General features: G+C 35.3%; 1 protein-coding gene across 2 annotated transcripts in view; it reads left to right on the top strand.

Moving 5' to 3' along the window:
- The window catches only part of LOC132095403 (adenylate cyclase type 5-like), a 72,725-nt gene that overhangs the window by 35,951 nt on the left and 13,378 nt on the right, over positions 1–23,396 (top strand). The window contains exons 2-10 of one of the 2 annotated variants that reach the window (XM_059500338.1): positions 3,395–3,544; positions 4,395–4,516; positions 11,572–11,683; positions 13,290–13,417; positions 17,221–17,379; positions 18,232–18,373; positions 18,739–18,876; positions 21,930–21,952; positions 22,531–22,690. In XM_059500338.1, the coding sequence (XP_059356321.1) occupies positions 3,395–3,544; positions 4,395–4,516; positions 11,572–11,683; positions 13,290–13,417; positions 17,221–17,379; positions 18,232–18,373; positions 18,739–18,876; positions 21,930–21,952; positions 22,531–22,690 (1,134 nt within the window). The remainder of the gene's footprint in view (positions 1–3,394; positions 3,545–4,394; positions 4,517–11,571; positions 11,684–13,289; positions 13,418–17,220; positions 17,380–18,231; positions 18,374–18,738; positions 18,877–21,929; positions 21,953–22,530; positions 22,691–23,396) is intronic. The other variant, XM_059500339.1, reaches the window with a different exon arrangement.

Genomic DNA, 23,396 nt, shown 5'->3' with positions numbered 1-23,396 from the left:
TGGATTTCTTACAGCTCATTTTACAATTTTGTATTTTTTTTTTTTTTAAGCTGTCCACAGAGTAACTTGTCTGTGAAAATTGAGTTCCTACAGAGTTTGCCAGTTTAGTGACATCAACTCATTGAAGGGTACTCTGTGGCTGATCACTTAACAGGCAGGTGCTTTCTTCTTTGAGCAGAAGTCAAAACTAAGACGTAAAATATAAGAAAAAAAACGGGTATCATATCATACCAAAGTATTTTGAGCCTTTGCTTATGTCGTTCACACTGCTCTGTAAGATCACCATTTCAGAATCCTGGCTAAAAGACAGCAGCCAGCTGTTCCTATTCGTAGGGTTTGCATCTGGCATCTGTGGGTTTGCTCGGGCTGGCCTTGACAGTGAGGAGTGATTGGTTTTCTGAGGACCCACGACTGACCCATCCTCTCGTTATGAATATATCGAACTAATGCAGAATATAGAAACATCTGTCAAGGTGGCAGGTTGAATTAACAGTCATCGTGAATAACACATGAGATGAAGTACAAAGGGCTAATTTGAGAAGCGTGATGCATATATTAATCTCTTAAAAGCAAAGGAGTGCATACAATTTTTTTCCGCCCCCTGCTATGATAGCAGTCGGATCCCCCGCATTCCTCCAGCCGAGAAGAAGCACTTTTATGTACCCCCTCAGTGACAGAGGTGTTCCACCAACTTCTTAATTAGGACATTTTGGAATGTAAAAGGGGAGTGTATATTAATAGAGAAGATTATTGCTTAGGAATATTTGCATTGCAGCGCGTGTGTGTGTTTCTATGGCACTGGTTGAGTTAATGCACAACTGGCCCAAAGCTCCTGTGCTCGATGCTGCAGACACTCAACACTGCAGCTGCTGCTCCCAGATAATGTTGTAGCCTGATATCACGTATTCAATCAGCAGAACTTAAGTGAGCTGAAATGAAATGACTTTCAGGGCCAGTCTCAGCTCTTCATGACAGACTACTTGGTCTCTGTTCACTCCTGTGTTTTTTATGAGTTCTCTTGTGATTCCTGCATTTAATTTCTGCATTATTTGCCATAAATAGACAGATGGTTCAGCAAAAATGTAAAATCATGCCACTTATTAACTCCCTATAATGTGGTTCCAATTCTGTATGTTGTTGTAGTTCTGAACCTGAATTCTGAAATATAATGCCGTTCTGTTCAGTGCATACACTATCAATGAACAGTATATCCTGAAATGAATATATTCTTTTTTAATTATTATTATTGTTGGGTATGTAAATATGCATGTTGATTTTAATTTAAAATTTTTAGTTTAGTACATTCAGTAGTGAATTAGATTTGGTCTGATTTTTACAAAAAGTTGAGTAACCAAAGTTTTACTTTTTTCCCCATTTTCGGTGACATTAGGCACAAAAGCACATTTGATCAAATTTGACTATTCATTTCTCATTAGATGTCACTAGTGTTTTCATAAAGACAGAAAGGTAGAAGCGTATTAAAGATTGCTGTTGGACATGAGCTTTCATGTTTTTTTGGCTTGTGGAACGCTGTACACAATAAAAAATGTTGTTTGTTTGTTTTAAATTTGGTTATGATTGGTGCTTTCTAATCACTAAATAAAGCAAACTTTTTTTTAACTACCCTTTCAAGTAAGGATACATTATAAAGAGTAAAAACAGAGTTTTGTTATTTAGAACAATGATTACAGACAAAATAAAGGAAAAGACAAGCAAAATTATGTTAACACAATCCATTTTAAGGTGAAGAGTCTGGTGCGGCTGTGTTTTGGACCCTGAGGTCATGGCAGAGATATGTCCACTAAAGTTAGTCCAGCTCAAGCAAAGATATTGTGGGAATGCATCTCGCTGCTCCTGATACCAGTGTTTATAAGGAGTCAAGACACCCTGTTCCTGACCCCACTTGTGGAAGAGAGGGGGGAGGGCCTTTTTAACCGAGATAAATTGAAATGCATTGACACTGAACAGCTTCAGGTTGTTTGGCTAGTCTTTATCATACATGCTATTTTCAGTTTGCAGACTCCCTTCCCTGGATCTGCTTTCTCTTATTGGAACACAAACTCACCTTGGACATAGCAATGTGAGAATGAAATAAGGCGAGTTCATTTCTCAGTGTCTATGTGTTCCCAATCAATTCCATGGAAGGAAAAATACAACCAGATGTTCAGGACTGGGGCAACTAAATGTTATAATTTAAGAAACACCGTGGGGAAAAAACATTGATTAAAATTGGGCCCCCTCAATGTCTACTGTGGATCTGGGGCCTGTTTTTTTACACACCAAAAATGAAAATTTGCTGAAAATTTACTCACCCTCGGACCATCCAAGATAGCATTACATGACTTGCTCACCAATGGATCCTCTGTAGTGAATGGGTGCCGTCAGAATGAGAATCAAAAACAGCTGATAAAAACATTATAATAATCCACGTGACTCGAGTCCATCAATGTCTTGTGGAGTGAAAACTTGTTTCGCTTGTAAACTGTGCTTGATCTGTGCATATTTCTCTCCTGATTCTGAGATGAGTTTTTCACTGGAGAAAGCAATATTGTGGATGGAGGACATGGATTTGTTTCCTACAGACATGAAGCTTTTCACTTCACAAGACATTAACTGATTAATTGATTACTTGTGAATTATTGCAATGTTTTATTTTCAGCTTTTTGGACTCTCATTCTGACGGCACCCATTCACTGCAGACGATCCACTGCTGAGCAAGTGACATGATGCTAAATTTCTCCAAATTTTTTCCAATAAAGAAACAAACTCATCTACATCTTGGATGGCCTGAGAGTGGTACAATTTTAGCAAATTTTCATTTTTGGGCACACTCCTTTCAACCCAATGATTCATTTACTTGTTTAAAACAATTGCATAATAGCTGTTTCACTAAATAGGAGTTCAAAATATATAAAACATCAGCTTTCATTCTGAAATGTATCATAAAAATTGTTTGGCTGAAATTTATTACAGTTTGAAACTCCCAGAATGCCAGGGTTGCACCACAGACTACTGTGTAAATCATAGATAAACTATTCTAAAAGATTGTCAGTGAAATCTAATGAAACTTTATTGGAGTGCCCTGAGATTGAACATACTGAAAATAAAACATAAATCATGAATTTTACAACAAGTGGAAATCACATAAGGGGATATGTGAGGGATAGTTCACCCATGATTGAAAACTGATTTACTCGCCCTTGTGTCGCTTCAAACTTGCATGAATATTTTTGTGAAACACAAAAGAAGATATTTTGGGAGAATGTTTTTTTTATTAGTGTCCAGTTTTATCTAGATTTAGTAGATTTTGGAATTTTATGTGAACTATTAGGGTTGTGGTCTCTAAAGGTGAAGATTCATGTTCTTTAATGGTGTGTTCTTCTTTCTCTTACAGCTTGTGTCCAATGTCCTGATCTTCTCCTGCACTAATATAGTTGGCGTTTGCACACACTATCCAGCAGAAGGCTCACAGAGGCAAGCCTTCCAGGAGACCAGAGAATGTATTCAAGCACGTCTGCACTCTCAGAGAGAAAACCAGCAACAGGTGAGAGTCCACCAGATATCATAAGAGCAGATTTTAAATTCTAGTATCTGAATTCTATGAGATTTAATTTTCAGAATAAAGATTCTCCAGGCACAGATATCGTTTAAAAGTCAAGAGTCAGTTAGATTATTATTGTTGAAATAAGTGCAGCCTTGGTGAGCATAATAGAAGTCTTTGAAAAACATTTTAAGAATATTAAATTAAGTACCATAATCAGGAAACCAAAGTACCATAAATTAATACAAAGGTATTTATTTAAGCAGCTGTTAGAACCATATAAAAACTGAAGTATATTAGCATGCAACATTCTGTGCAAATGTTTCTTTCTTTCTTTTAGACTCAAATATGTGTGAAGAAATAGCTTTAGATTGCTTGGGATAGAGCTAAATGAATGAAAATCCTTCAGCTGGAGTCCATTCACATGTCAATTGATTTTCAGTTTAGATTTGAAACTGTGAGAAAACTAGTGCACAGAGACTTATACGTACAGTAGTGCTGATTAATTTGTGAGATCAGAACCACATCCTAGAACAGTACGGAGATTCACAGTTGCAACAAAGGAAAAAATAATGTCAGTTTCTGCAAACACAGAAGCCCACTGAGGCCATTAATAATTTTTTTTTTCTGTATTTTGAAAATAACAGTATGGCCTCAGTAGTTAAAATTACTATTCTCCTGTCACAGTCAGTGTAATATTTGTAATATATGGGATAATGTTTTAGAATGAATGTAATTTCCTTCAGTTTTCTCTATTCCTGAGAGTAAGGAACATCTTTCGACACATGACGCTCTTCTCTTCCTACTTGTCTTTTGCTTACTATCACTTTACTATCACTCTCATCATTTGCAGGAACGCCTCCTCCTCTCTGTGCTTCCACGACATGTCGCCATGGAGATGAAAGCCGACATCAATGCCAAACAAGAAGATATGATGTTCCACAAGATCTATATTCAAAAGCATGACAATGTGAGGTAAGAGTGGCTCCCCAAATAGCCTGAACGATGGTTGTAAGTGTGTGCATCTCAAAGCACTTTTAAAGCCCTTTCAGCCCGCAGTAATCAAATGTAATTACTTTAACATATAATTATGTTAGTACTTAGTTAGGTTATGAGATCAATCCTTTTAGAGTAAGCTGCCCCTACACACAGTTACCCTGTTGAGAACTGAAAATGAAACCTTGTAGGCAAATACAAAATCTGCACCCATTAGCATGTTGCTAAACTAACAACATGATACTGTTACATTGTTAGACTTTTTGCATTGCGTGAAATATTAGTAGGGTATATTTACATTTGTCAGGCATTTCTGTCTGGCAATTTACCATCTCAGATGTTATATATATATATTTATTATTTATTATATATACAAGTATATTCTATCTCAGACTTCAGTGATTCCCTGATAAGAAGCTTACTAGGTTTTGGAACAGAGCTCATAAGTGTTTTATAAATCTGATAAGCCTTAGATATTGCACCCTCTTGTGGCTTGAGAGAAGAAAACACTCGCTCATCTCTCTCTCCAGCTGACCATCCCGTGTGTCAAGGCAGCACTTCTGACCGACTACAGACACTAATTGTGAGCTGATTTTCACACCACTAGACTAGTTGGATACATCACAAACACAAGAAGTTGTTTTACCTCATGTCTATTTTTTAACAAAGCTGTAATCTTATGAAGACTTGAGTTTAAAAGCATGTGAGCCTCAGGTCGATGACATAAGACAACTCGGGAATCCATGTGATGAATTATGATTCTCCACGATTATGAATTCTAAATCTGGAGGTTAGAAGATTAACCCAAGAAAGAAAACGGTTTGACAGGGGAGTTGTTTGATTTAGCGGCCGAGTGTTAAGGCATGGCTACTGCCTGCCACACCATATTACAGCTAAAACTACTATTTAATTTCTATCGAGGTTCTGTCTCTTATCTTTTTCCAGTAAAGCCCCCACCAAACAAGCTTCATGGTCAGAGGAATTATGTAAGTGTGCAGCCAAGCGGTATCTCGCTAAGTGGAATATTGATAGGTCTGTTACTAGAGGACCCAGTGGTTTAATTGCTGAGGACAGTTATGTAACAGTGTCTGTGTTTGAATCTTTGCTCCTGAGTGAAACCCACACTATTGTGGAAAGAGAAGCCTGGGAGTTTTGCTCGAGGAATGAACTGAGAGTTTGTCTGGTGCGGCACCGGCTAATTTTAACGGTTGTGGACATCAATGAAATTCTGATTTCATATTTTCCTCAGGGGGGACACATTCTAGGCCAAAAACAAGTTTGATGGACATATCAGTTTGCCTTGAAAAAATTATATTATTTAATTTTATCATTTACAAATGAATGTCTAGACTTACAATAATAAAGGATTTTCCATTATATTTTGCCAAAAATGTCATTTTCAGTGTTTTTTTTTCTTCTTGAACCATTTCTGATCCCTGTTTGTCACATTTCTGTGACTTATAAAGCATGGTTTGAAACCGAAAGTAGTTTTTTCTTCCCCAAAGGGAATATGAATAACTCCTATAAGCAGCACAATTCTACTGTGTTCTAACTGTGTAGCTTAAACTAAAAAAAAGTCTGTAAAATTATGGTGCAGTGATCATGCTAATATGTAGAAATTTCCATGTTGATTTTGAATATGCATTTAATTCTGTTGTGTTTTAGGGTTGAAGGAAATATCTGAAAATTAGCAGGAAAGGTACTGGTGATTTTCAGTGGATTTGCTCACATGCTGCACATTTGAAATGAATTTGATATACTATAAAACGTTTTATGCAACAAGGAAACACTATAGTTGGGTAAAATATTTAGCTTTTTTTTATTTAGTTTAAATATTTGTTTATTTAGCAATGTTCTACAAATCGCTGTTGTGGAGTGAGACAGATTTGACAGGCTTTTATACAACAGCTTTATATCCAATATCATTATTCAGCAATTGTAGAATCAGTTTGAGCTCCAGGAGCGATGGATCAGGAGGTCAGACCTCTTAAGCAGTGACCCTTGATGGATTTAGGGGGCCATGTTATATAAGCAGGAAGTGTGACTTTGTGCAACATTCCAACCAGGGACTTTCTTTTTTGGCTGAAGTGGTTTTCATGCTGATGACCAACTACACACTCCATTTATTAAACTTCCTGCTATTTCATTTTGTAATTTTTCTGTCAACACTTTGCTATTCTAACTCCCAGTATCATTTAATATGTTAAAAAAGCAGCTACATTTGACCTTAGGGCTGCTGTCAGCACAAATCCATTAACATTGCCAGTGGCAAGAGCTGTTGTTTTGTCCCCATAGACACAATATATATCTAACCAGTTTCTATGAGAATAATCAGTAAACAGCATGCATAATCATTATGCTTAGTATATTTGTAACAGAATAGTTGTTTATAGTCTACTGATTCAAAGTTTGGGTTAGAATTATTATTACTTTTTTTTAAGAAATTAATATTTTATTTAACAAGGATGCATAGATCAAAAGTGACACTAAAATATTTAGAATGTTACATTAAAGTTCTAATCCACATAAATGCTGCTCTTTTGAATTTTCTATTCGCCAAAAAATCCTGAAATCCTTAATATTTTTACAAAAATATTTAGCAGGACAACGGTTTTCAACATTGACAATAAGCAATGTTTAAATGAAGATTACATTATGATATTAAATGAAGATTGCACATTAAAAATATTGAAATAGAAAGCAGGCATTTTAAAATGTAATACTATTTTACAGTAGAACTGTTTTTACTGTATTTTTTATCAAATAAATGCAGACTTGAGCATAAGAGACTTTCAGTTACATAATTTATTTATAGTGTATAATATAGTATATAGTATATATTTACAGTATATAAACGTGTATTTTAACTTTTTTTCTAAACCATTTTTAAAACTATTTAAATGTGAATTTGAGGACAGTTTTTCTTGCTGACTGGGATAAATTTAACCACAGCTGATTTCCTCTATGATTGGCATTGCTGGTTTCCAGAAAGCTGACATTCTAGGCAGTCTTTTCTTCTAGTGTGCTCTGAATTTCATTTAATACGTTGCGTGATGTTTACATACTAAAAGCCCCAGAATAACAGCTCCTAATAAAGAACCCAGAGTGTGTTTATAATATTCCAGAGGTTGTAATGTGTTTGGATTCTTTTTAAAGAGCCATCCTGCCATTGTGCCACACTGCAGCGACATTTTTGGTCCAGACTGCAGGGAGCTGATGAGTTACCTCTGTGTTAACGATTAAATGAGGTTTAAAGATCCGCCCGAGATGCCTGCAGCAGCCCAGACGCTATCCTTCAGAGCACTGCACTCTGTCTACTTTCAGAGTCAACTAACCTTAATCCACCCACCCAGGAGAGGCCTTTTATTTAAGATTTTATATATAGCAGCTCTATTAGATCCGTCAGCTATAGAGAAACCTTTGATCTATGACTAATGTAATGGTTTCTGGATACTATATTGTATAAGGGAGGGTTTAAATTTAGACTTTGTGGTGTTAGTGAGCTTTTAGTTATTTTAAAGGGATAGTTCACCCAAAATGCTATTATGCTGGTTTACATAATAAAATATAAAATAATTATTTTAATTGAAATAATAAACAAACTGGTGTATAGGGTTGGGTTTCATTTGAATTTTATCGATTCTGATTCTGCTTATCGATTCCGATTCTTATCGATTCGTAGTTTCGATTCCAACAAGATAAAACATTCCATTATAAAAAAAAATTAATTCAAACATTTAGATGTCAAACATGTATTTTGTCATTTTACGAAGCATTTTGTTGCAGCTGAATAACATGAGCAAAAATCAGCAGCCTACAAAACACTGCAAGAGGAATTTTGCCTGTGATTTAAAAAAAAACACCATAGCAAAAACAACTAGATTAATATAAATTTCAAATATTAAAGTGTTAAAGACAAGTAAACAGTCAGTAATAAGATAGGAACAAACAAATCAATTAGCAATATCATAAATAAATACAACTAAACAAAATTTCAGGTACATAAACTAATTAAAAGTTTAAAAACACTGCACAGTTTTCTTTTTATAAATAAAATAAGGATTAATCAATTAAATATATTAAATATATTAAGTCAAGATCAGTGAATGATTTTCTTTTGTTCTTTTATTAACATTAATGACAGGCAGCGCGTTTATTAGGCTGTTGCCTCTTTAAGCAAAAATACTGTACATGTGTGATTTCTTTCTTGTCTGTTTACGTAATTGTAAGACAAAAAAACGGCTGTGTTTATGATGATATACTGATGTAGTTTTCTGTATATTGGTCGACAAATATGAAAGAAGTCAGTTTCAGCTCGGAACAACCTTTTCTACAGTGGAAATACATGGAACATTCCGAGAACGGACACAAACCGGGAACACGCAGCGCGACGGCTGCTCTCTGTGCACGCGCTTGCGCTTCATGTACGCTGCACACAAACAGCACAAATTCTTTCCGTTCCTGCACTTTATTGTTTTTAATCAAATTTAAATGCGAACACAGCAATTGTTAAGCAGAACCGAAATGCACGCGTCTTATTGAATACCCGGTTCTTGGAAATTTGGAACCGGTTCTAAAATGGAACCGGTTTTCGATACCCAACCCTACTGCTGTATATATGATATACTTCATTTTACCTTCCAGGAAACAAAAAGTTAAAGGTGAAACCATAGCGAAATTGGTTTTAGTTTGATTGACTTAGTTTTGTTGTTAAGACAGCTTCTAAGAGACTCGTGTACAGTACAGTCATCTGATGCTTTTGTTGTTGATCAGGGCTTCAGACATGGTCTTGTGATGCTCTTTGTTCACTTGATTTACTATGAAAAGGTGGCATCATTAATTCAGTATGGCGTATTGACATCGCAGAATAGGCAGCAATAGGATCTGTTGTCCTTTTGTGCATTGAATTGTATCATATAACCAACTGGGGCCAGTTAAGAGACCCAAATCAATTCCAGAAATTCAAATAATCTAATTTGAATAATTAAATCTGGCAAAAAAAAAAATCTATTCTAAAATTTGTCTTAGGATCAGTTGCATTCATGAATAGCTTCAGATTTTATTTATTAGAATTAAAAAATAAAGTAAATATTTAACTTGTCTGTGTAACTTGTCTTGCACTACTTGTTTTAAGGACAATTGAAGACAGCCTGAAATCTGCATAAAAATATTTAATTGAGGTTTGAAGGGTATTTTTGCAGATGGTCTGCAATGTTAGAGTTCACACAAAGATTAATTGATTGAAAGCCATTAAGAAGTCAGGCTTTTTTCCAGGGATCCAAGCCACATTGCAAACATCACATGAGATGAGTGTGTTGTTCAAAAACAGCCTGCCTTCTGGGCCCCTTTTAAACATTTCTGGAAATCGTTTTTGATATTGAGTCTGAACTGAGAGGTCACAGTCACCAAGATCCTGGGCTTCTTCTGAGACACTAGCTTGAGTGTCAGACCAGCCCTGAGCTGTTAGAAATAAAACTAGATCAATGTCAGCATTGGTAAACGCTCTGCAGATGAATATTGTATAGAAAAAGTCATTACAGCCCACAAGGTTTTGTTTTGTATTTTATTCAAGGTGCACAAAGAAGATATCATATATACCATATCTGTTACTGGCTCCCACAGGGGAATATCGGGCTTTATTCACTTTCTTGTCTCTGTAGGCCCAACATTCTCTTAATGTGAATGTCATCTATTTCTAAAGAGAGCACACACTTCCATCCGAAGCTGTCTGCTGTGCCATTGGAATGGTAATGGAGCTATGACGCTGGGATCAATCACAAAATTAGATAGCTCATATTGTATCTATGTAAAGTCTGCTTCACAAATGGTCAATTGAAATGAATAGCTGTGGGCGAGGGTTTCAATTGTCAGCCAGGTAACCGTGACAATCTTGTAATATAGGTAAATGTGCACTACATTGATGTGTGGGGATGAGAGTCTGGGATGATTAACAAGAATGACCTGATTTTTCATTGGGTTTATTATTTATGTGGCAAATGCTTTTATCAACAATGACAGTGTATACATTTTATAATGTATGTTCCCTGCGAGTCAAACCCGTGATTTCCTTATGAACTTTCTTTGTGTTTTTATTTACATATTGTGTGCTGGACTTGCATCAGTTATTTTATTTATTTTTAATTAAATAAACCTCTTTCTTTTTATTACTCTTTATACACACTATTATAGATCTATCTATCTATCTATCTATCTATCTATCTATCTATCTATCTATCTATCTATCTATCTATCTATCTATCTATCTATCTATCTATCTATCTATCTAATTATGTATTGGGTTTGAAAATATTTTGTGATTAAATGGCATTTGAAATATTGTTGGGAATATAATGGCCAAGTTTGTTATTAAGACTACCGTATTTTCCGGACTATAAGTCGCACTTTTTTTCATAGTTTGGCTGGTCCTGCGACTTATAGTCAGGTGTGACTTATTTATCAAAATTAATTTGACATGAACCGAGAGAAATGAACCAAGAGAAAACATTACTGTCTACAGCCTTGAGAGGGCGCTCTATGCTGCTCAGTGCTCCTGTAGACTACACTGAAAACATAGAGCGCTTTCTATGTGTAAGCCGACTTATAGTCCAGTGCAACTTATATATGTTTTTTTCCTCGTCATGACGTAGTTTTGGACTGGTGCGACTTATACTCAGGTGCGACTTATAGTCCGAAAAATACGGTACTTGTATTATTAGTATTGTATCTTAACTACAATTAATTTAGTATTTTATAATAATATTTGTAATGTTTATTGCATTATTTGACTAAATTAGATTTTGAGATTTATACAAGAAATATATTTTTTATTTTTAAGATTTTTAAGTAATAATTATTTAATGCTTTAGTATTGAATATCTGTACATAAAATAAATTTGAAAGTAGCAAAAATAAATGATGGTGAAAGCATGGTAAAAAAAAAAGAGACCTTCGGTTAACAATAAGGAAAACATTGAGATCTGTTATTAAAAATAACCGACGAAACCTCCAACTCCTATTTCTCTCTCTCTCCGCAGTATACTCTTTGCCGACATCGAGGGCTTCACCAGTCTGGCTTCCCAGTGCACGGCCCAGGAGTTAGTGATGACCCTCAATGAGCTTTTTGCACGATTCGACAAACTGGCCGCCGTAAGTGTCCGCACAACAGCCCACGCCCTCAGCCGAACAGCTTTTTTGACAAAACACGATGGCAAACTGAGATGTAATCATTTTAATTCCGCTTGCATCCCACTCACACAGCTGACTGGGATAGACAAGCCCTCCCTCCTGTCAGATGAGTGTTTGTGATCACGCTTCTCACACTGAGCTTGTCGCTGTTTTCCAGCTCAACTATCTCCTCTTTATCTCCACCAGTGGTGGTGACTCATCGCAGCCAAGTTGCCATGCATTTGTGCACGTACTCTGCTGCTGCAGAGAGATGCCGCTCAAAGGGGAAACCATCTGTTGTCTGTTCAGATGTTTGCACATTTCACTAAACCTTCGAGCAAAAAGACAAAAAAGTATGCACGCGCACTTGGCCCTGATGATCAACAATAGAGGTTGTTGTATGGGCTGCGGGTTAAATGAAGGCATGCACTGGTGTGACATTCAGGTGGCTGTCATAAGACCCGGTCCTGCTACCGTGAGTCCTGTGCCCAGCCTTAGGCTTCCTCTGCTCTCCACTGGATCCTCCTCTCCTGTTTTGATGACTTACAAACTAAGATACCTATAGTACTCCAGCTTCAAAAAAACATGCAAAAACACCATAAAAGTGTCATATATACTATACTAGCCTATAGTGGACGTCTTCTGAAGTCATACGTTAATTAAATAAAGAACTCTTCATGTTTTGGTTCACCCATACCACCAAACCTGTCTCTAACCTTACCGATATCCCACCACAATGGCAGAATTTTGCCTTACAATATGAACACAAAAAGTACATTTGACTTATTTTGGGATGTAAGTGCATAGTAGTTATAGCCACCTGATATAAAGTGGGTCCAAAAATGACATTTATGTCATTCTTTTTCACCCTTATGTCATTTCAAACCTCTAAAACTTAATTTTTTCTTCCAAATTTTGAGAATGATTTGGTTGTTCTTTTCTTTCCATTCAGTTACAATAAATGCTGACTGGAGGTTTCAAGATTCAAACAGGATGCAAAAGCACCATAAAAACGTCATATATGCTATTTTACACTATACTGTATATTGCAAGTCTTCTAAAGTCATATTTTATGATTAACAAATAATGACAGAATTTTCCTTCTTGGCATTTCCAAGAGCTTTTTGTTAAGACTACTCATGTTTTCCAAGCAAAATATCAGGACAAATTGGGCAGGATTTCTGAATTCATGAAAGTGGGATGCCAAACCTACTACATAAAAGATTTAAGTCTTAAAATCTGACATTTCGAAAGCCATTTGGGAACAGTTGAGTTTTGAGTTAGTTTTTTCTTCATAAATCATATAAATCCCTATGAAAATCCACACCCTTAAAAGGAAAAACCATTTGCGGTATGTGAAGGGGTTTTAAATAGGATATAAAGGCTATATATGTAACACATCCCTGTATGGGATATCCAGTGTCACCTCCTAATGGCCATGAAATGATGTGTGACACATTATTTCATTTTTGAGTGAAAGGTTTTATAAAAAAATGTATATATAAAAAAAAATAAACATACATACTGACCTATAGCAACTCAAACTGCTGTAATTTGATTATTGGGCTCATTGTTGATCTCATTGCAGGAGAATCACTGTCTGCGGATTAAGATCCTGGGCGACTGCTACTACTGCGTGTCCGGGCTGCCCGAGGCCCGGGCCGACCATGCACACTGCTGCGTGGAGATGGGTGTCGACATGATCGAAGCAATCTCGTGAGTATCATAGTGTTGCTTTTGTTCTTCAGACAGGAACAGCAAGGCTTTTGTGTCTCATTTTAAATGCCTCACTGGAAATGTACTTCAGCCAGGAGATACAAAATAGATGCTGTAGTGAAACACAAACTGGCAGTTAAAAATGTTGATGTTAGTAATTAAAAATATTCTTATAATACTAAATGTAATGTAGAATGAAGTACATATTATGTATAAATACATATACCCTTGCCTATATATAAACACACACATACTGTATGCATGCATGTAGTGTTTATATACGTGCGTGTGTGTGTTGCCCTGGTAAACCCTACGTTATGTGGACAAAATCTAGGTGTAGGTTTAGGTGTTTTTTTCTATTTAATTAAAATATTTTAAAATAAAATATATATTTTTAAGACAATAAGACAGTTTAAGCCTTTTTTTATAATTTGTTCTTAAATGTATGATTTTATATTTGTATATCCCTATGCATTTTTTTCTTTCAGGTGGTTTATTCTTAGAAAATTGTCTTACATTATATTTTGAACATTGTTGCCTCAATAAAGAATGAACCTCTTAGAAAATTAATATAACGGCTCATATTATATTTACCGGTAGTCTGAACTCCTTTGAAATGTCCATTGATCAGTATTTTATGAAGGTTAAGTATATCTTTTGACTGGCCAACTCTTAAAAGAAAAAAAAAACTGGGTTTCAGGCATGTTTTGTTCCCTGTTCATAGAACATGCAGCACAGCAGCACTGGACTGAATGAAAGTTCTCAGAAGGGTTGAGTTGAGACAGAACACTTAATCTTATTTACCTGCTTTTGCTAATCAAGGCTAAATTGTTGTAAGCATTACGTTCTTACTAGAAACTTTGAATTGCTCTCTATGTGTTTGTCCTGCTGTTCTAATTGGTCAGGTCAGTCATCCCTTAATTGAGTTGTTTGCTGGTTATTTGTCTCGCATGCGTGTGGACGTGATTTCTCTGATGTTCAGTGTCTCTGAGCAGTTGTTTGTTAAGGCAGGAATGGTGGTGACTGGGTTTCTGCTCCAGTGAGCACGTGTCTGTGTTTCACTGAGCTGCAGCCAGCCGGCCCAGCGCCCCATCACAGGAACAGACCATTTTTCCGCAGACTTGCCTGTCGTCCTCAATGTTCAAAAGAGTTTGATGGCTTGTTTGCCGTGTGACGTGGGGATCAGAATGTGCTGTGTTAACTTGTTGTTGTGCCTAGTGGAAACGTGCATTTCAGGGTGCGACTTTTCACATATAGGGAAAAGTTGTTTCACCTTATTAAAATATTCCTAATACTCAACCTTTTCCTGTGTGTCTTTAAGTAAAATTCAATGTTTGAATTCAAATAAGACAAATTTTTGGGAAAAAAACGAACAAATGTATGTTCATATTTTTATTTGAAATGTAAATCATTCATAAATATTCCTGCTTATTAACATTGGGAAAGTGCCACTTTCTTTAGAGATATTATTATTTCTATGAAGACACTCTTCTAATTTCAGTTGATAGCAGACACCATGATTTCTAATAAGGTTTAGCAGTTTTAAAGGTGCAATGTGTAATATTTACTATGATCTATTTACAACCCGAATTCCGGAAAAGTTGGGACGTTTTTTAAATTTTAATAAAATGAAAACTAAAGGAATTTCAAATCACATGAGCCAATATTTTATTCACAATAGAACATAGATAACGTAGCAAATGTTTAAACTGAGAAATTTTACACTTTTATCCACTTAATTAGCTCATTTAAAATTTAATGCCTGCTACAGGTCTCAAAAAAGTTGGCACGGGGGCAACAAATGGCTAAAAAGCAAGCAGTTTTGAAAAGATTCAGCTGGGAGAACATCTAGTGATTAATTAAGTTAATTGATATCAGGTCTGTAACATGATTAGCTATAAAAGCTTTGTCTTAGAGAAGCAGAGTCTCTCAGAAGTAAAGATGGGCAGAGGCTCTCCAATATGTGAAAGACTGCGTAAAAAAATTGTGGAAAACTTTAAAAACAATGTTCCTCAATGTCAAATTGCAAAGGTTTTGCAAATCTCATCATCTACAGTGCATAACATCATCAAAAGATTCAGAGAAACTGGAGAAATCTCTGTGCGTAAGGGACAAGGCCGGAGACCTTTATTGGATGCCCGTGGTCTTCGGGCTCTCAGACGACACTGCATCACTCATCGGCATGATTGTGTCAATGACATTACTAAATGGGCCCAGGAATACTTTCAGAAACCACTGTCGGTAAACACAATCCGCCGTGCCATCAGCAGATGCCAACTAAAGCTCTATCATGCAAAAAGGAAGCCATATGTGAACATGGTCCAGAAGCGCCGTCGTGTCCTGTGGGCCAAGGCTCATTTAAAATGGACTATTTCAAAGTGGAATAGTGTTTTATGGTCAGACGAGTCCAAATTTGACATTCTTGTCGCCGGACGCCGTGTCCTCCGGGCTAAAGAGGAGGGAGACCTTCCAGCATGTTATCAGCGTTCAGTTCAAAAGCCAGCATCTCTGATGGTATGGGGGTGCATAAGTGCATACGGTATGGGCAGCTTGCATGTTTTGGAAGGCTCTGTGAATGCTGAAAGGTATATAAAGGTTTTAGAGCAACATATGCTTCCCTCCAAACAACGTCTATTTCAGGGAAGGCCTTGTTTATTTCAGCAGGACAATGCAAAACCACATACTGCAACTATAACAACAGCATTGCTTCATCGTAGAAGAGTCTGGGTGCTAACCTGGCCTGCCTGCAGTTCAGATCTTTCACCTATAGAGAACATTTGGCGCATCATTAAACGAAAAATACGTCAAAGACGACCATGAACTCTTCAGCAGCTGGAAATCTATATAAGGCAAGAATGGGACCAAATTCCAACAGCAAAACTCCAGCAACTCATAGCCTCAATGCCCAGACGTCTTCAAACTGTTTTGAAAAGAAAAGGAGATGCTACACCATGGTAAACATGCCCCGTCCCAACTATTTTGAGACCTGTAGCAGAAATCAAAATTGAAATGAGCTCATTTTGTGCATAAAATTGTAAACTTTCTCAGTTTAAACATTTGCTATGTTATCTATGTTCTATTGTGAATAAAATATTGGCTCATGTGATTTGAAAGTCTTTTAGTTTTCATTTTATTAAAATTTAAAAAACGTCCCAACTTTTCCGGAATTCGGGTTGTACAATAATGCAATGTAATATACATAACTATGTTTTCAGAGGTGTTTCAGAGGCTTTTTTAATGAACTGTTAGGTTTTTATTACCTTAGATTGAGTAATTTCTATCTTCATACACCGTGGGTCCCCTTACTTGGAAGTCGTCACCATGTTTCTACAGTAGCCCTAAAGGGTCAAACTGCTCTACAGAGCGTGTTTCATCACTTCGTTGTTCTTGTGAATAAAACACTGACACAATAATGAACAAGTACATTCACATTCGCAATAACAACGATTTATTGAATAAATCAAGTAAATATAATTCCTTGATTTACCTTTGTAAAGAATCTCATCACTCTCTGCTGTCTTTACCGATGAGATCTTTACCCCTGTTGGCCACTGTAGCTTCTCTAAAGGGAGGGGTGAGCGGGGGACTGAGCCATTGGTTGCAATTCGCAATCTCACCTGTAGATGCCGCTAAAATTTACACACTACACCTTTAAACTTGTTTACAGTTCTGACTAGTAAAACTGGAAGTTTAATATCAACTTTAGAGTATACTGTTAGTATATTAGTATATTGTTAATGTGTTATATCAGAATATGTGATTAAACTGTATTAACAACAGGTGTTTTTGTTTCTGTGCTCCAGGTTGGTGAGGGAAGTCACCGGCGTCAATGTTAACATGCGTGTGGGGATACACAGCGGGCGAGTCCACTGTGGGGTGCTGGGATTAAGGAAGTGGCAGTTTGATGTCTGGTCCAACGATGTCACCTTGGCCAATCACATGGAAGCTGGGGGCAAAGCAGGGTGGGTTCATGAACTTTGGATTTTTTATTTTTTTTTTACCCACGTTTTCTCACTTGAACTCCCTGTGTCTCTTCACTTTTAAAATCTGAAAATGTGTTGTTCTTTTTTTCCATTAAAACAAGACAAGTTCAGACAAGTCTTTTAAGTCTCTCTCCAGTTATTTTTCTTCGCAATGTTCAGAATGCCATACTAGAATACTGCTGTCTGTAGTATGTACACTGTCCAAAGCATTCCTGACCGATTTACTACAACTATTATCAAAATGTCTAAATATGGTTAATCATATAGTAAATTGTAATAATTTTGCAATTTTCTTAAAATAAACATCAATATGATATATATACATTTATATTATTTTATAGTTATATAATTTAATATGTATTGTATTATTTTAAAATAATATAAACATTAACTATATTACACTTATTTTACTTTAGAAAACTTTTCTCATTTTTGATAAATTTTAGTTATATACATAACAAACAAAATGACAAATACACAACAAAGTTACTAAGTGAAAATAAATTCATTATAAAATATTGATAGTATAAAAAATACGAATGAAAATAGAAAAATAAATTCTCATTCAAAATATTAAACAAAATCTATAATAGTATATCAATAACAATAAATTCCGTCCAACTGGAAATAGAAGTAATCATCCCAACGTTTACCTTTCTTTTTTTCTTTTTTCTTTTTTTTGTAAATGAAGGCCACTTGCTGACAATAACTCAAACATTTATTACTTCATTATGCATTCTTTTTCACACACTATGAAAAAATTTGAACCAGCACATACTCGATATTGAAGACATTCGTTTTTCATTCCAAATATTGTTTTTATCATCTCAGGCGTATTCATATCACCAAGGCCACCCTGAACTATCTGAATGGTGATTATGATGTAGAACCTGGATTTGGTGGAGAAAGAAACGTCTATCTCAAAAAGCACAACATTGAAACCTACCTCATTGTGGGCTGCAGTCAGAAGCGGGTGAGACCTTTTTTTTTCTCCTCATCAACAAATGGTATCAGTTAAATTTTACAAATTCAAGTGAGATAAATCATTTCAGTCTCCTTTCTCTTGTGTATTTCGAATTACTTATTAAACGTTGTAACCTGAGGCAGCTGAGGTCGACAAGCTATGATTCTCCATTAATATTCACAGCTTTTCAAGCAGAAACACCTAGCACTCAGGAATAGCATGACTCACATGATGCTGGGCAGCAGAGGAATGCCAATAAGCTATGTGGATAAATTCAGAGAAATGTGATATCAAGCTAGACAAGCAAGTTAATGACTATGACATTAAAAAGCATGGACCGTAATACTGCTCCTGTTTTGTATTTCCCTTCACAGACAGAAGAAAAGGCAATGATTGCTAAGATGAACCGGCAACGTACCAACTCGGTCACGCATAATAGCACTCACTGGACCGACCGGCCTTTCTACAATCACATGGGTGGCAATCAGGTTTCCAAGGAGATGAAGAGGATGGTGAGGAAGCTACACTTTTGATTAGCCACCCTTGTAGGGTGAGAACATTATCTGAGTGCTGAAAACCAGTTGATTTGCATTTAGTCTAATTGCCGTGTCTAAAACCCATTAGCACCTCTGTTGGAGGATAAGGGCTTTGACAGGGGAGGCTTTTTATACCATGTGTTAACTAAGCCAAAACAATCCCAAGGTCATTACTTTAGGGCCACATGTAAAGGGCCTCATGCTCTGTGTAGTCCCTTTTCATTCATTCAGTTCTCAGCTCTTCCCCGGCTCTGGAACCCAAAGGGAACGGCCCTCTAATTAAATAAAGCTGGATTGCCTCACATACCATCCTGAGGGATTTAATCAGGCAAAGTGGAACCAGCAATCAGTTCCTGTGAGCTCCATGGGAATACCCTTTATCTTTTTTTTTTTGTCTGAATCACCTGTTCCTTCTCATCTTGGTTAGCATAGTAAGAAGGAACACAGAAATCCAGCATAACTTGTCCTCGCTACAACTGATATGCTTCAGACTCAGTTCTCAAATAAAACATGACAGGAATATTGATGTTTCCATTATAACAAGACGTGTCAACAGTTAAAATTTACAATAATATGTCATTTTTATGTTAGAAAACTTTTTCCAGTCCCATTTTAATATACAACTGGAATTAAGTTGTTAAAGGTATCCATGTCATTCTTTAAATTTAAAATTAAAGTGAGAAACAGAATATTTATATAAAAAAAAAAAGTTCATTCAAAGTATTCAAAGTTCATTCAAAGTATTACCAAAATTGATATTTCTGTTAGAAAACCTTTTCCAGTCCCAGTTTAATGTACAGTAGGAATTAACCATTCATAGGTTGATTTCTGCTCATTAAAGCTATCATTAACATTTGCATTCATTCAATTTAAAAGTAAAAAATAATAATTATTAAACAGAAAGCATAAAAAATTGCAGTTGCTTGATGACACAGAATCTTGTCGAATTGTGTGATTTGAAATATTCCAACATAAATTTGCCACATTAGTTTTCAGCCAACTATCAGGGCTCTATAAAAAAAAAAAAAAAAAAAAAAAAATATATATATATATATATATATATATATATATATATACACAGTATACCGTATATATATTTTTTCTTTTTTTTCTAAAAAAAGGGTGCATTAAATTACTAAAACGTGACAAAGACATTTATAATGTTTCCAAAAAATATATATTTCAAATACATTTTTTAAAACATTGTTTTCCACAAACATATTAAGCAGCATAACTGTTTTCAACATTGATAATAATAAGAAATGTTCCTCTGCATATTAGTATGATTTCTGGATCATGTGACACAGAACTCTTAGAGTAATCAACTATTTATTCATCACTGGAATAAATAGCATTTTAAAACATTTAAATAAACTATTTTAACATTACTGGAAAAAACATGCAGCCTTAAAATGAGCATAAGAGACTTCTTCACAAACCTTAAACTTTTTGAATGACAAAACAGAGAGAGAGAGCAGTATGTTTTTTATGTTTTGAAAGCTGTTGTTTTTTTCTTTAATAAATGGTGTAGTTGCACAATGGTAAATATTGTATTTTGTGGTTGGAATATGTGTTTGTCCAACCAACAGCAGATAGTGGGAACCTGTTTGTAATTATTTGTGCTGGTTTTGTTTGATAGTGGCACAGATAAATCCCACTCGATATATCCTGCTGGAGCTCAGACTGGCTTCTATTGCCAGATATCTGTCCAAGCCTACACAAACACAGAGCATTGATGAAGGCAGATAAACATGCAGTGTATTCTGATGAATAGATTGTCTGTTTCATAATAACAACAGCACCTGTTTTTGTCTGGTGTATTGTCACTCTAGAGGCTTGCGTTATCCCAGAAGGCATTGCTCAGTCGAAGGAAAGAAACAAACGGAATAACACATCAACATACTGACTAGGTCATAGTCTCCGTTGAGTGAATACGTGCAGGCCTGTGTGTGGGAGCGCATCTGAGTCTCCCGAGACTATACATTTAGTGACTATTATTATGCATCTAGCAACTTGTCTCATTGATGCTTTCTACTCTCATAATTTAATGTTTAGTAGTTAGAAATTACCATTAAAATGTTCATTTGATATTTAATGGGAACATTCAGTCTGTTCCCTGACCCGTATATCTGCTATTTTTGAAATATTAAGTATGTAGTCATTTAGCAGTTGCTTTTATCCAAAGCACTTATTGTAGAGAATGAGTTTCTCATATTACCAGTTTTCAGAAGTCAGTACCAATACAAGTCATTTTAAAAAGTAATAAAAAGCTCAATTTCTTTATCAATACTACAGGAAAAACTAAAATGTTTGCGGTATGTTCTGGACACACTGGAATTTGTGATTTTGTGGTTTTTACACCTAAAAAGGGCTTTTACTTAAACGTTTGCAGTCAGTTTTGAAGATCGATATAAAGTGTGCTCAGTATTAATATTAATTTTCATATTTAGAATATATATTATTAATGACAATATATATATATATATATATATATATATATATATATATATATATATTACAGTAATACAAGTTATTTTAACCAACATTTGTATGTGTTATGTATGTAACTTGTGATGCCTGTGTCAGATGTCTTTGTTGGCAGTATCTATGTTTTGTGTAAAATCAAAACCCTTTGAGGAATGGACAAAACACTAACCTCTAAAGCACATGTGAAACATGAGCCTATTTGGTTTCCTCTCCATTTTTCCTTCACTGTTCTGTTACTTGCAGTTTGACAGTGTATGAAATTAATAGAGATTTATGCTTGTTTTGGAATAGAGTGTTGGGTAAATCATTGTTTTTGTTTTTAATTATTATTATTATTACTCCAACAAGAAAAGAAGTTTGTGGTGTGAACATTTTCCAGTTTTCCTGGGAATATAATTTTCTATCTCTGTAATCGAGAAGCTGTGTTACTTTATTTGAGGTCCTCCAGAAGGGGTCACTGCTGTGCTGATTGTACAGATGCAGACGTTCCCATCCATTTTGCAATGATGTATAATGCATTTTCTCTTCCAATTTTGTTGCAGGGATTTGAGGATCCCAAAGACAAGTGAGTATATGGAACACATCTTCATGCCTACACCCTGCATGCCAGTTTTTTTATTAATAGTCGATTACAGAATTGATCTCATATACTCTACCCTTCATATGTATGGGGTCAGCAAGATTTTGAAAATAAGTTTCTAATGCTTACCATTTATTTGCTAAAAAATACAGTTTTACAGTTCATCATCAAACCTCATAAAGAAAAAAGAGACTACAAACCTATTATATGTCCATTTTGACACTTCTCTGTCAAATGAACACTTTCAGTATTTGAATTAAAATGCAGAATGTAGTTTTGCTGATGTGATTTAGTTACTGAATTGCATGAACATGACTGCTAGGCCTTGAATTCTTTAGCAGATGATTTGTGCTTTTTAATGTAAATAACACAGTTTTACTGAAAATCATCTAGACTAAACACAATGATTCTGAGCTGCACTTAATTCTGTCATGTTTTTTGGGGGGTGTGGTGCTGCTGCTTTCTGGTGGTCTAGCTTTATAGTATTAAACTATAGTAGTAAGTTAAAGGCTAACTAAGAGAGAGAAAAAAAGTAGAAAACCGTGTCCCCTCTTGTTATGTAGACATTTCATTTTCAGAAACACGCAAGAAAACCTGAACCCTGAGGATGAGGTGGATGAGTTTCTGGGCCGTGCCATTGATGCTCGAAGCATCGACCGATTACGGTCCGAACATGTCAAGAAATTTCTGCTGACGTTCCGAGAACCTGACCTGGAGAAGAAGGTACGACTTTCATGACTAGCTTCGATGAAAAGATACAACTTGATCTAGCTAATAATGCTAATCCACACAATGTTTTTTTTTTTCGTGAACCACAACAAAGGATAAATTTAGCAAAATGTTCACACTGTTCTTTCCATACATTGAAAAAATATTTTTTTTGTTGAAATAAATATTCAATTAAATAAAATGGCAACTTACTAAAATAAAATAAGTCGACGTACCAAAATGACTAGAACTGAAACTGAAATAAAAATAAAGCTAGATAGAAATAAAAAAGTCAACAAAAATGACAAGCATGGAACAAAATTAATAAAATATTAAAATGAAAACTGAAAAAATAAAAGCTAAATAGTAATAAATACTAAAATAGTATAAAATAAATGCTAAAATAACAGTTGTCAAGATCACAGCTGTCAAGCTCAAAAAAAAAAAAAAAACAATTAGTCTACGTGCTAAATGAAAGCTTTTTGTGAAGAATAGGCAACTTTTCACATATTTGTCCACTAAAAATCACAAATTTTTATGGCAATCAAGGTTAAACAATTATTACTAAAAAAAAAAAAAAAAAAAAAGAAAAAAAAAAAAAAAGCAAAGTTGCCCGGTCTTCTGATTTAATTGTCATCAAGCTGACATTTTCTAGCCTATGGATTTTGTTGTAAATTGCATGACTTGTGAGCAGGAACTAACATTTGAACAGATCATTAGT

This window comes from Carassius carassius, chromosome 19, assembly GCF_963082965.1.
Source record: "Carassius carassius chromosome 19, fCarCar2.1, whole genome shotgun sequence".
In the NCBI taxonomy this organism is placed as follows: domain Eukaryota; kingdom Metazoa; phylum Chordata; class Actinopteri; order Cypriniformes; family Cyprinidae; genus Carassius; species Carassius carassius.
This window is presented reverse-complemented; position numbering and strand designations above follow the sequence as displayed.